Raw genomic sequence first — 14951 nt, forward strand, 5'->3', positions numbered from 1 at the left:
GGAAGGCCTTGAGCATCTGGCTGGAAACACTCCCTGTGGCTGGTGGAAGTTGCAATTGGCAGCCCAAGCAGTAAGTAACAGCTATTTTCCATTTTGGTGACCAGTCATTTGACCTTGCTCTCTGAGTCACAGAGGTCTGGGGCATGGTAGAAAACAGACCTTGAAAGAGTCCCCTGAGAGGAAAGAGTGAAACTCCAGATGTTTTTCTGATGGAGAGTGCAGATTTGTCCACTGGTAATAGGTTGAGTTGGTTTTGTATAGAAATACAGATTTCAAAATTTCAAGGGACTCTTTCCCTTCTTTTCAAAGAAATGCAATTGTTTTACTCTTGCACCTTCAGACTTCTGGTCTATTTTATTATAATGTCTCATATACTGTCTACAGTTTTTATTGGCCTTATATTCACAAGTTCTTCTTGAACGATGTTAATTTATATACGTTCAAGGACTTGAATTCACTTAAACAATAGATTTCTCTCTTACTGACAATTAAAAAAAACAAAAAAAACTTCAAAAGATGAATGAATGAATTTTAAGGAAACACAAACTAATCCCCATTGCAACCAGAGTGACCTTTCTGCAACAGACACCTTGCTTAACATTCTTCACTAATTTTCTTACTATGCCTTAAAAGATTATGTATAAGCTGATAGTTTATCATTTCAGCTTCATGCCTTACTATTTCCCAACTCATCTCCTTGATACACACACACACACACACACACACATTTTTCAGTTACTTTCAGACAAAGTTCAAATGTAACATGCTATTCTGGAATACAGTATATTTTTTTCCAGTCTGTAGAGGCATTTTTAATTTGGCTCCATTATTAAATGTTTATTTGATAAAACCACTGTATCTGTTGTCATGTTAGAAGAGGCAACTACCAAAGCAATCTACAGATTCAATGAAGTCCCTATTCATCTACCAATGGCATTCATCACAGAATTAGAACAAAAAATTTTACAATTCATATGGAAACACAAAAGACCCCCAATAGCCAAAGCAATCTTGAGAAAGAAAAATGGAGCTGGAGGAATCAGGCTCCCCAACTTCAAACTATACTACAAAGCAACAGTAATCAACACAGTGTGGTACTGGCACAAAAACAGAAATGTAGATCAATGGAACAGGATAGAAAGCCCAGAGATAAACCCACGCACATATGGTCACCTAATTTACGACAAAGGAGGCAAGAACATACAATGGAGAAAAGACAGCCTCTTCAATAAGTGGTGCTTGGAAAACTGGACAGCTACATGTAAAAGAATGAAATTAGAACACTACCTAACACCATACACAGAAATAAACTCAAAATGGATTAGAGACCTAAATGTAAGTCCAGACACTATAAAACTCTTAGAGGGAAACAGGAAAAACACTCTGACATAAACCACAGCAAGATCTTTTTTGACCCGCCTCCTAGAGTAATGGAAATAAAAACAAAAATAAACAAATGGGACCTAATGAAACTTCAAAGCTTTTGCACAGCAAAGGAAACCATAAACAAGATGAAAAGACAACCCTCAGAATGGGAGAAAATATTTGCAAATGAAACAACAGACAAAGGATTAATCTCCAAAATATACAAATAGCTCATGCAGCTCAATCTCAAAAAAACAAACAACCCAATTAAAAAATGGGCAGAAGACCTAAATAGACATTTTACCAAAGAAGACATACAGATGGCCAAGAGGCACATGAAAAGCTGCTCAACATCACTAATTATTAGAGAAATGCAAATCAAAGCTGCAATGAGGTATCACCTCACACCAGTCAGAATGGGCATTATCAAAAAATCTAGAAACAATAAATGCTGGAGAGAATGTGGAGAAAAGGGAACCCTCTTGCACTTTTGGTGGGAATGTAAATTGATACAACCACTATGGAGAACAGTATGCAGGTTCCTTAAAAACCTAAAAATAGAACTACCATATGAACCAGCAATGCCACTACTGGGCATATACCCTGAGAAAACCATAATTCAAAAAGAGACATGTACCCCAATGTTCATTGCAGCACTATTTACAATAGCCAGGACATGGAACCAACCTAAATGACCATCAACAGATGAATGGATAAAGAAGATGTGGCACATATATACAGTGGAATATTACTCAGCCATAAGAAGCAAAATTGAGTTATTTGTAGTGAGGTGGATGGACCTAGAGTCTGTCATACAGAATGAAGTAAGTCAGAAAGAGAAAAACAAATACCGTATTCTAACACATATATATAGAATCTAAAAAAAAAACATTGGTACTGATGAACCTAGTGCCAGGGCAGGAATAAAGACATAGACCTAGAGAATGGACTTGAGGACACGGGATGGGAGGGGGAAGCTGGGGTGAAGTGAGAGTAGCATCGACATATATACACTACCGAATGTAAAATAGTTAGCTAGTGGGAAGCAGCAGCATAGCACAGGGAGATCAGCTCAGTGCTTTGTGACCACCTAGAGGGGTGGGATAGGGAAGGTGGGAGGGAGGCTTGAGAGGGAGGGGACATGGGGATATATGTATGCATATGGCTGATTCACTTTTTTGTACAATGGAAACTAACACAGTATTGTGAAGCAATTATGCTCCTTTAAAGATCTATTTTTTTAAAAAAGGCAACTGATTTCTTTTAAATTATCAAAATACATCATTGTATAAATTGGTTTTAGATATAGGTATATCCTTAGGTGAAGTAATATTTAAAGATAATACTTTCTTTATCTCCTCTTTCCTTCTTTGGAGTTACTTTTCTTTACTCTAGGAGAGCGTAATTTTGATGGGTTGCTATACTAAGAAAAGGAAGGGTTGTAGGAGAGACTTACTGACTTGTTTCTTTATAATGTCTGTGTAGACTCTGTGATATGATGAGGGGTTCGGTAATGAAGTAGGAATTTTAGAGACATTTCTGCACCTCCACTGTTGTTCTTTACAAAGCTATACATCTCTTTTGAATATGGAGGACAGCTTAAATCCAAGACCGCTCCTCCCTCAATAAGAGGTTCCAAGATGTAATTCTAAAAGCAGAAGGAAATTTTTGAGTTATTTCCAAATCTGGTTGTGTGATAATATAAAGTACAACTATGAAGAATTTAAGACTCTATATCCAAGTAGCAAAAGAGAAGATTTTTCCACATATTTTTTGCCCACTAACTTTCAAGAAATGATTTTTTAAAAATAAGAAAGGAAAAAAAAAATTTTTTTTCTAGCCAAATGGAGAATCTGATCATATTTTGCAAACTTTAAACTTGAATTTACTTTGCTTTCAAAATTGAATGTGTTCATTCTGGAAAATATTATTAAATACAAACAGATAGTTTTTAAAAAGAGAGATCGAAGACTATCTAGTTTTTCCTTTTTGATTTTCCTACTTCAGTATTTTAGTTCAGGATTATGAAATACAAACTGAATTGAACGGAAATTCTGTATTCTATTTCCTGGTCTTGTAGCACTTACTAATTTTGCCTCAGATAACATCAGGTTTATTTATAAAAAATTATAACACTCAATTTGTAATGAGCAGTTTATTGAACGGAAATTCTGAATTCTATTTCCTGGTCTTGTAGCACTTACTAATTTTGCCTCAGATAACATCAGGTTTATTTATAAAAAATTATAACACTCAATTTGTAATGAGCAGTTTACTCTTCGTTTTAACCTAAGTAAAATGCATTTTATGTTAGCAGTTGTCTTAAAATGTTTTCTGATATTCTATAAATAAAACCTCCTTTTTAAAAAATTTGATAATATATAGGGCAGAGAAGAATTCTTGAAAAAACTCACTCGAGGTGAAGTGGCTCATGGAGTGATGATTCAGGTAATCCCAATTTGGTTTCAATATTTTATTCTTCCTTTAATTTGCATTTTATGTAACATTTTAAATTTGTCTGTAATGAGGCATCTTTTCACTACTTGGTTTGCAAGCCAGCAGTTTTCTCTCCTTAGATGATGACAGTTGCCCTCTGTGTACGACTAGCAGTGTCTGATTATGCATAAAGAAACTGACCTCTCATACACATATCTCATTTTGTGGTTTAATAGGAATTTCTGCCAGCCTAGTAAAAGGGCAGTGGGATCTTATTCCTAAGTGTCTCTTTAGTTTCCTTTGTGATGATATGTTTTCTTTACATTTAATGTCTTTCAATTGGACTCTTTTATTTAAGACTGAAAAGAAAACATGCTATGATATTTCTATATAAAGATTTTGAAACTAAAGCATTATAACTAGCAAAATCAATTTTACTTTTTAAAAAATCTTTATCTACCACCTGCATATCCTTTGGAACCTAGATTGGGTGTTCTGAACCCTGGCATGTTTGTAGACTGCCTCCCCTTCAGAAATACATAAGTATTTGAAACCATTACTATAAAAAGAATAAAATCAAGAGGCAAAACAGTCCAAGACAGTGTTAATTTTAAAAATTATTTAAGATTATCTGCACCTCTGTTCCTCTTTGAAGCAAACACAAATTTTGTGATTTTTTTCTATTGGGAAATTTGATATTTTCAAACGTATGAAAGCAGTGTCTCTCTAATTCTATATGCTTGAAAGCGCCAAATTACCTAATTTATTTCTCTCTGTAGATAAGCCCAGTAATTCTGTAATCTTCCAGTCCTTTTTGCTTAATAGTTTGTTATTAACTTCTTGTTTATTGGTTTTATTTGGTCTTAGAATGCAGGAATTACATATATTTCAATATTTGTCATTAACGTGTCGTCTAACCTTATTATCCTCCAGTACTTACTTAAGGATATCTGATTTTTATTGTCTATTAAATTTTTTCCCTCATTTTTTGTAATATTACCTCTGTTCTTTTTAAATATGCTATATTCATACCTATTGCTTTTTTATGGTGGCATTTATTGTTTTGATTTTTAGACATTACTGACCAGCACAGGATAGAGTCTCAATAAATGTTTAGGTAATTAATAACGATGAATCATTTAAAAAATCTTTGCTGGCAGAAAAGACTGCTTTCCCTTCAAGAAGAACAGGCACTTGAGAAACAGGATCTTATGAGAAAGAAAGCAATATATGCCTTAGCACTGGCAGAAATGGAGATATCACTGCTTAAACTAGAAGAAGAAGCTGTAAAAATCAGAACTTGCCACAAAGAACATTCTGATGTAAGCATTTATAATTAATCCAGAAACTAATTTGCAGAAATATTCAGGTCAATAAATCATGTATGCGATTTTACATTATCATTTGGAAAATTATGATTTCACATAGGAAGACATAAAAGCATGGACAAAATAAGTAACTATTTTATGACCACACAACTGATCTACAGTGGAATTAGATATAGGTATATCCTTAGGTGAAGTAATATTTAAAGATAATACTTTCTTTATCTCCTCTTTCCTTCTTTGGAGTTACTTTTCTTTACTCTAGGAGAGCGTAATTTTGATGGGTTGCTATACTAAGAAAAGTATAGCAAGACTATTAACGCTGTTACCTGGAACCCCACACTTTATCTTAGAGAGTACTTAGGAAAAGCAGTTTTCAAATGGGTGAGTAGTGATTTATCTGGTATGATTACCCACTGTAGTAAATTTAATTCAAAGTCTTCACTGCTTGTTAATAAAATTCCAAAACTACGTTTGCGCAACTATAGAATATAATGCATCTTGACATTTTCGTGGTAAATTTTTGATGTATGTAAATGAAGTTAAGACAGCTAGGATGAAAAATAAAGCAAATGTTGATAAAATATTTTCAAAACAACAGGTTTATGGCAGTGACTGATATTACTAGCCCTTCCCAAAGAAAAATTTAGTAGAAAAATATGCATACATCATATCATTAGTCTTTTGGAGAAGTAGAAGGTGTGGTAGGAATTATACATTCTTGTCCTCGGCTGCAGGGAGGACATACGTATATTCATTTGGGCCATTTTGGCAACAGGGTTTTTTTTTCTTTGCAAATGATGATGTAACTTTATATTCTTAGTCTTTAATAATTTTCAAAATTTCATTATTTTAAAAACTTCGTGATTTTCAAAGTTTTCCTATTACGAATGTGTATTTTGATCTTCAAAGCATCTCTCTGAAGTAGGCAAGAGAGAGTTTATCTGTAACATAGACATGAGAAAACTTGGGCCTACCTGCATGAAGCCACTTGTACAATGCCATAAACCATGGAAACAGCAAATTCTGAGTGTACTTCTTGGGGCTTCTAAATGCTTATCCTAGAGCTCATGTAATGAATATATAACCAGTACTAACACCTAGTGAGATAAATGATTTTAATAATGGCTCCTCCTTACATTAATGATAGGAGTTTATTAATTGCATCAAAGCCTTGGTGTAATCATCTGAGTAGGATAATGAATTCCAGAAAAGATTAATGACTTATTTTTTCTTATTTTATAATAGCCATTGTTTTATACCTTCTTGTAGTGCAGTAATCATTTTTGTTTTATTATTCTTTAATAGTGTATAAATCATAAGAACTATTAACTTAGCATAAACTCCTGGAAAGAGTAAGTTTTCATACACTTTCTATAATGATTGCTGAATATTTGGAGTTTTAATTTTGGTTAAAATATTTTAAATATTGTGAGGAAAATTTATTATTTTTATGTGAGTTAATTAGTTTTTGTTACTTAGCTAAAATTGATTAGACTTTTATTTCCTTGGGTAATTCAAATTGAATATTGGGAATATGGATATCCTAGTATGTTTTTGTGATTCATGTGTGGTGAATTCCTTTCCTTTTATACCAAAATATATGTTGTTGTTATTAAAATAGTCGCTTGGGAACTATCTGGTCTAAACCAAGATAATTGGATTGTAAATGTTGCACATCTTAATTTCTAAATGTCCTATAGTTACTAGGTGAAATAATTGAGAGGAAAGAATATGTTAAAAGAAATGTAGAGAAAACAAAGAAAAAGTTGCGAAGAAAGGGGAAGAAAACCCAGGATGCGTTAATAAAAACTGAGGTAAGAAATTTAATGTCAAAAAATAATTTTGAATTTACAACCTTTTCATCTCAATGAAAACTATGCCAGCAAATTTAATTTTAGGTGAATGTCTCTCATTTCTAATTGGTTGCACTAAATTGATTCTGCATGCATGCATGCACATGGGCACGCACGCACACACACACACACAGTCCCTGTGTCTTCATTTTCTCTCTTACAGTGTCTTTCCCACTGGTCCAGTGTATCCTCCTGTTACCTCTCCTACAAAGTAGAGATAGGGATTTGTAGTGTCTGAGATACTACCATGTTTCTAACATGAGACCAATGTACAGATTGAAACATTTGTTAATATCTGACATCTAAATGTTACCCTCAAGCTGGTATGTAGGCAGCATGAACAAATGGCTATATATCAAAGGACTTCAGGGCTTTTTCCAACTTAGAAATATTTACTCCCTTGAAATCCTCACATGTAACATTCTAACTTTAGATAATCATTGGATATGGGAAAGTAGAGATAGTCCATTGTCTTTAACTTGCTATCCTCTGGATATATTTTAAAGGTAGCACCAATATGATTTGTTAGTGGACAGCTTGTGGGCCATGAGATGGAGGTGTAATCATATCCTTTAAATAAAGTTAAAGGGCCACAAAACAAATATTTTTTAAAATTACCAAGGAAAATAATATGTATAATGATAATAACAGATATTAATATTTTGCATGTTTTTTATGTCAGGCATTGTTCTAAGTGCTCAGACCTATTAACTAATTTCATCTTCATGATAACCCTATGAAGAGTGTACTATTATTATCTCCATTCTACAGTTGAAGAATCTGATGCATTGTTTTTTCATTAACTTGTTCAGTTTCACCCAGCTTGTTAATGGTGGTGTTGAGATTCAATGTATCTGGCACTAGAAGCTCTGCTCCTAACCATTACATTATACTGGTCAAATCATACAGGTTACTTTTATTGACCCCAGTGAAGTAAAATCAGAACTCAATAACAAAAAATATAGCAGAAAGAAAAAATATGTAGACCACTGGAAATATTTTTTAAATCACATTTTCTTTATTTACTTCTGTGTTAAGGAATATTTAGAAATATAAATTACCATTTATTACAAGTGACTGATGATAAACTATAAAGCAAAATTTATGGAATGGGCCAACATTATAATTTGGTATTACCAATAAATTATTTTGGTAAGAAGAACTAAAAATACTTGGCATATCCATGAAAGGCAAAAAGAACATGCCATGAGAAAAATTAAAAGAGACATAATTATATACGAAATTGCATAGCAATTTGTTTTAAAATATTGATGAAGTATATAATTTATTTTTAAAATACAAATGATGAAAACTGGGTGAAGAGAAAAAAATAACAAAAATGGATCAATAACAATAAAACTGGTCTAAACTCTACCAATAAAGGCAAGAACAAGCACAGATGCTTTATAGGCCTCCCCACAAAAACCAGGTAGAGAGCATAAGAAAGCATGGAAAGCTTCTAAATTTATTCTATAAAAATATAACCCTGAAACCATAACTGAAAAATATTAGCATAAGTAAGAAATCTGTAGGTGATCTCACTTATGAACATAGATGACAAAATCTTAAATATATCAGTGAATTGAATTTTATAATGTGCTAAAAATAATATACTTTACAAAATAAGATTCCTTTGAAGAATGTGAAGGTGATTCAGCATAAACAAGTGTACTAATATACTTCACTGCATTTACACAAGTGAAAGACAGCCTAAAATATTTGATAAAATTCGAAAGCCACTGATTTATTTAAAAAAACCTCTTAACTGTCTAGATACATAATGAAAACATCCATACCTTAATAACATGTGTTATAGTGTCTACCAGTATTTTCCAGTGAACATGATAATTAATTATGAAACATTAAAAATAAATCCATTAAAATCAGGAACAAAACATTCAGGCCAGCTCTTACAACCCAGCACACTACGGTTATTGATGACAAATTACTTGTAACATGTGTCACAAAAGATAAAACATATGTGTTCAAGACTGCAGTGGAATGCCACCACAGTTCTTATATCCACATCTGAATATTTGCTAAAATATTAACTAAAAATTGCCAAAGGTTAACAAATATAAATAAATTCCAATGAAAAACGTGGCTGAATACTTTGTGTGTATGCTCCGTATTATAGAAGTTACTAAGAGTTTGAGGGTTAGAGAAGAAGGGTTCATTTTTTTGTTTGTCCTTCAAATTGATTTGTCTTTCCAATTACTACTGAGTACTTAAAATGTCTTAAACACTGTTGGAAGCTCCTGGAGTTGGACAAGTAAAAGAAGAAGTTGGTTCACTCAAGAAACACATCATCTTGCTGGGGATCAGACAAGGAAACAGACAGCCTTAATACATTGTGAGCAGAGCCACGACAATGGTGTAATGGTGTGAGAAGAGTCAAGAAGGAGGAAACGCAGCTGAATCAAGGGCATCCAGGAAGATTTTTCAGAGGAGGTGATATCTAAGAATGATAATTACTAATGGAGAAATTGAAGGTTGAATATTTGCCTTGCCGTGATGTTTAGAGAACAGAGATGATACACACAGAAAGACTAAAAGAATAATTGGCACTGGAAACATTCAACAAACGGTTTCCATTATTATTGTTAGCATTATTATTATTATTATTATATACATTTTAACTGAAGAAATGAAGTAAGGGCTTTTTAGAAACAGACCTTGTGTTTGCAAAGCAAGGAGATCATGTGAGAATGCTATGTGTTTGTGGAATTGCAAGCACTTCGGTATGACCAGAGAGCAGGGCACCTATTATAAGAGTGCAAATATATGAAGCTAGTGAGACGGGCAATGCCTAGATGAAGAAATGCCTTGTGTGTCATGCTATGGAACCCCATCCCGAAGAAACTTGCAAACATCATTAATAGCACTTATTAAGTCCTCATTATGTTGACTGGTATATAAACAACACTACAGCAGCATTTCTACCTTCTAAGAACATAAGTTAGACAAATAATTTTATCTTTTACTGTGTGTAAGCATTTCAATCATGGGCCAAGCTAAACAGTATTACTGAATTTTATGTTTAACCCCAAGTTAAATCTTAAGTGTGGAATCTGGACATATTGTATTTAGATAACATAAAAGTGTTTGTTAAATCTTAAATAAATATTAAAAATATCTGAAATTAATAATTTAGAATCTGAATATAATTTTTATTATCTAATATTTTTAAAATATGTGGTTTTCAAATTTTTGAGATAAGGAGATAATGAAAAATCTTGTATGGTAAAACGTTAATTAACTTCATTTTAGATTTCTAGACCCTCCCGGGTCTGGACATGAAACTGTCATTGGGTGGAAAGCCTCAAAATTGCTGAAACCTGTGTCACCAGGCTAGAGAAAAAAAATAAGCCAAAGAATTATAAATGTACTGTTTATGCCTCGATTCCCATTTGCTCTAGTGACACTTCGGCATTCATCAAGACTCACAAACGGTTCTTAGAGTCCCCAAGCTTTTGCTCACTCAAGATATGCAGATGTTGATATATACTCTTGATCGACATGTGGCATCTAACAATTTCTTTTCGCACTTTGGGGACATCTCTAATATTTTTGATGCCATGGAAGGGGCTATGGTGCTCGCATTTACCAAAGACTCACTGATGGTACCTATGAAAGGTGTCAAAATACACTTTTTGCTTTTCACTGCTGTCTGCAGGAATTGCACTCTTTCTTTCCTTTAGTGTAAAATCCTCTGGCACCACCTTCAGCATTGCTGAATTGGCTGGTATGGTCTAAGTTGTTGACACCATTGCTTCTGAAATCTCAGTTTCCCATGAAAATCATCATTGAAGATTACGGCATGTGTTATGGAATCTGAATGAAAAGTCAGGTTTAGTGATAGCATGCTGTACCCACGATTGCCCATCCTCGCTGACTTGTTCCTACTTATTTTTACCCATACTTGTGCCTCCTCACACTTTTTGTTTGGTTGAATTTTTCTCCCAGAAATAACATAATATCCTAGTAGGCCCACTGGAGAATCCTTGTCAGCCATCTCAACTACCTTCTGGTACCAAACAAACAAACAAACCAAAAAAACCCCATTTATTAGTAGAAGAGTTCCAGAAGTTCCAGAAAAAAAAAAGAAGAGAAGGGATGATATGAAAATTCAAATACAGTACTCAGTTTTCCAAATCTTGGACAAACAGAAGATTTTTATAATAAAATAAGTATAAAAGATAAGCAATTCATTCTTCTTGAAATCTGTAAGAGTAGAGAAAGAATTAGAAAGCACATGGGGAAAACTGGAGGAAAACAGGAGCAACGGGAACAGCTGAGACTGTGAACTCCACTGGGAGAGCCGCACCAGCTAGAAGCAGTGCGAGATGCGGGGAAAAACAACCTTCCATAAGTCAGTCACCCAGTCAGTCGATCAGTCCGTCAACATCAACACCAACAATTACGAAGGGATCATGCAAAAATCGATACAAAATCAAATCTCCAATCTGGAATTGGACTGGCCAGCCTTGGGGAATTGTGCTGGTATTAAACATTGACTTCTTTTTCTTAAACATCAGAACAATATATATTCTTGCCTGCCTTTAGTGTACATGTTTGATAACCCATGACCACATGCTGGCATCTTAAAAGACATGCCTTTCAGTTGTGCATGTATGTGTGTGGGAGGGGAGACAAGTTAGTGCAGGGTAGAGAGGGAGGGAGAGGAAGGGCGGGGAGAGAGAATACATAGTTATAACCCTTCTTTTAGAAAACCTCATCAGATGTAAGAGAAGAGAACACAAACCTAAGTTGTTACTTATATTGATAAGAGGTTACTATTTGCTTTTAATTGTTCACATGGCCGAAAGTATTTGTGTTTCTAAATTGCAAGGATTTGAAAATCCTAGTACTTAAAATATTCCTGAATTTTTTTTTCAGGATAAACGCTCAATAACTTTTAAAGAAATAGAGACCACTAAAAGAAAAACAATTATTTATCTTGCAAAAATAAATCAATTGAATAAAGACTTAGAAGAAAAACAAAAGGAAAAGAATGTTTTTGACCACACACTTGACTGTTTAAAGTAAGTACTTAAAATTTATCAAAATATTAAATGCTTAATATATCATTTATAAAAGAGATGCGATCAAATTTCCATGTTTAAAATTTATTCTTAAAATGATCCATATTTTCTATCATGATTTGATGTGAAATATACATGTGATATTTGATAATTTTGGCTTAAAAACATAATCATAAATTGCTGTCATTTTTCATTGCTCCTCTGGGTTTATTCTTATTTAAATAACTGCTAATGTTTCTCCTTTTCCAAGCATAACTTTTATTCATTATGAAATTCATAACCTCTCCCACTAATTTCAGCATTTTTCACTTATATGACGTCGTTAATAATATATATTTTTTCACACAACCTTTTTTGATAACAGTTTTGAGGTAAGAGTTTAGAAATTCTATAAAACCTCATGTAATTTATTCACATTAATTGTCTTCAAAAGCCTCTTACACAGTCCCCTCATTAGTCTGGGGCATACCTGACAAAGGCCTTGCACTTTGAGAATGATCATGCTTTAAGACTCTTATTGTATCCATAGACCCCCACTTAGAACTCACATACTCTTCCTTTACTCTTCTTGGTTCTTATTGAGTATTTTCTATTTTGTAATACATTGAGAACAGGATTTGGAGGACTACTGGAGGAATATGCATTGGTCCCATTTAGGAATGATGGTCTGATTTAAATATAGAAGGTTAATACAGCATTAGCAAAATCATAACACTTGAGGGATAAAGTGTCAGAAAAATAGTTATGCACACTCTAATACCATGTATCTTAATGGAGTCAAGTCAATGAACTCAACAAGGATTTGTTTAGCTATTACAACAGGATTTTATTTTTTATTTAAGTTTATTACAAAACTTACTTTCAAAATGATCATACAGCTTTACCTGAAAATTACTAAATCATATATAGAATATCAGGTAAGAAAACAAGGAAACGTTGTTTACTTTGAAAGATATGTATCCATATTGTTTAATATCTGTAAGAATATTTGGGGGCTCAAAGGGATAAGCCTGAAATTATATAATTTACACTAAACTTATATTTTGTTCAGGAGCTGATGAAATTTTTTTTCCCAGGATTCTTACCATTTCAATTCTTGCATTTTCTTCCATCCTGTACCTAGATTATATTGCCCTTCAGGCAAGAACAGTCACGGTGTCCCAGTGAATCAATTCCATCCCTAAACTTGACCAAACTCTGCCTTTGCCCTGGAAGAGGAGAAAAAGAATAGCTGACACTGTGTATCATTTACAAATCTGTTAATTAACAGTGATGATGGACAGTGTCAGGTAAGATTTAAAGCTAACATTGATTGACTTCCTAGTGTGCCAGGCATTTTGTGGGCAATCTAAGCACCTATCTCGTCCAGTTCTCACAGTGAATTCTTAAATCCTGTCATAACATTCCCACATGAATGCCAGAGACACAGAGGCTCGGGGAAATTAAATGATGAAGATTGCACTGCTAATTAGTGGTAGAGCTACTCCAGCTTAGGTTTGTCCTGTTCCAAAGTGTGTGCTCTTTTGACTGTGCATATTGACTCCCTAAACTAGGACTGGAACGGAAGATTACTGAAGATTAACTGTACTAGGAATAATCTACTGATACTTTCACCTAGTGTCAATGTTGATATTAGTGAATGCTTACATAGGATGTTGTTAGTACGAGTGATGAAGTGGAAAAAACAGAGGCAAGACAGATGAAAGGGAAGGACTTTATTCCATTTAAAAGGAGAGGCACCCATCTAAAAAATGTGACTAGAGTCATGTTTTCAAATTTCCTGATAACAGCCATAGTAGAGAGAGAGGAAAAACATGAGTACTTTGTGTTGAGGTGCTGAATCAAATAGAGGTAGTCGGAACTGGATTTGAATTCTGGTTCTGTCATTTACTAGTTAGCTTACACAAGCTAATAATACCGAAGTTTAGGTTTTTCATCTGTTAGATCGCTGAAATAATTATTCTTTCATAGGGTGGTTGTTGTATTAAATGAGATATTATATTCAAAGCACTTTAACATTTTAGCCCCTCAAAAATTTTAGTCCTGCTGCCTTTATAACTAACTGTGCAGATGATTCAATTTTCCATACCAGTAGAGATGAAAACGAATGTGGGTAACATAAGACTGTGCTGAGCTTTTGCAGCTCTGCTTATTCTAGATTCTGGGTTACTGATCAAGTCTGGCAGTTATTTCTAAAGCGTATTTATTTTTGCAGTATTGTTTTAACCACTTTTTGATGCTTTTTCTACTAGTATAGTTCCTAATATAACTACTGATTTCACCATAAAAATAATTTTACCTCTGTGTCAGGATGTACTTAGTTGCAAATGACAAAATACACAAGGGCACATATACACACGCGAGGGCACACACACACACACACACTCAAACACCAGCTTAAACAATAGTGAAACGTATTATCTTATGTAACAGGAGGCCTCTAGGTAGGGCAGGCTGCAGGGTTTGTTGATTCAGCAGCTTAGCACATGGTACTCATTTTTTGTTTCTTTCTCTACACTATGGCTGTTGTCAGCAAATTTGAAAACAGGACTCCTTGTTCACATTTAGTGAATTGAGCCCCTCCTACATGGAATTCAGCTCTTGCCTTTCATCTGATTGCACTGTCTTAATATATATGTTTAGTGGTGAATAATTAACCTCTTGCTGGTTGGCTTAATCTAATCAGAATGTACCCTTGGAGTTATATGCTGCATGGAGGGGGAGTTCTTCTGGAATGACAACAAAACAGAGGCACACTGGGTAGGCAGCCAAGAGAATCCGCTAAATCCCCAGAGATTGTCTTCCACCTGGATCATTTAGATGTAGCTCATGGAGACAGGCCTATGAAAAGGACTAGGGAATTTTTGCATAGCCATTCAGTTCTAAGATTTTTCAATATTGGGTATTTTAAAATGTATCATAAA

At 34.0% G+C, this 14951-nt stretch overlaps 1 protein-coding gene across 1 annotated transcript in view; it reads left to right on the top strand.

The window, feature by feature from the left end:
• Nucleotides 1–14951, top strand: part of CCDC178 (coiled-coil domain containing 178) — a 388650-nt gene that overhangs the window by 133756 nt on the left and 239943 nt on the right. The window contains exons 13-16 of the mRNA XM_061169232.1: nt 3751–3813; nt 4962–5123; nt 6830–6943; nt 11882–12027. Of these exons, the coding sequence (XP_061025215.1) occupies nt 3751–3813; nt 4962–5123; nt 6830–6943; nt 11882–12027 (485 nt within the window). The remainder of the gene's footprint in view (nt 1–3750; nt 3814–4961; nt 5124–6829; nt 6944–11881; nt 12028–14951) is intronic.

The sequence above is a fragment of the Eubalaena glacialis genome, chromosome 15, assembly GCF_028564815.1.
Source record: "Eubalaena glacialis isolate mEubGla1 chromosome 15, mEubGla1.1.hap2.+ XY, whole genome shotgun sequence".
In the NCBI taxonomy this organism is placed as follows: Eukaryota; Metazoa; Chordata; class Mammalia; order Artiodactyla; family Balaenidae; genus Eubalaena; species Eubalaena glacialis.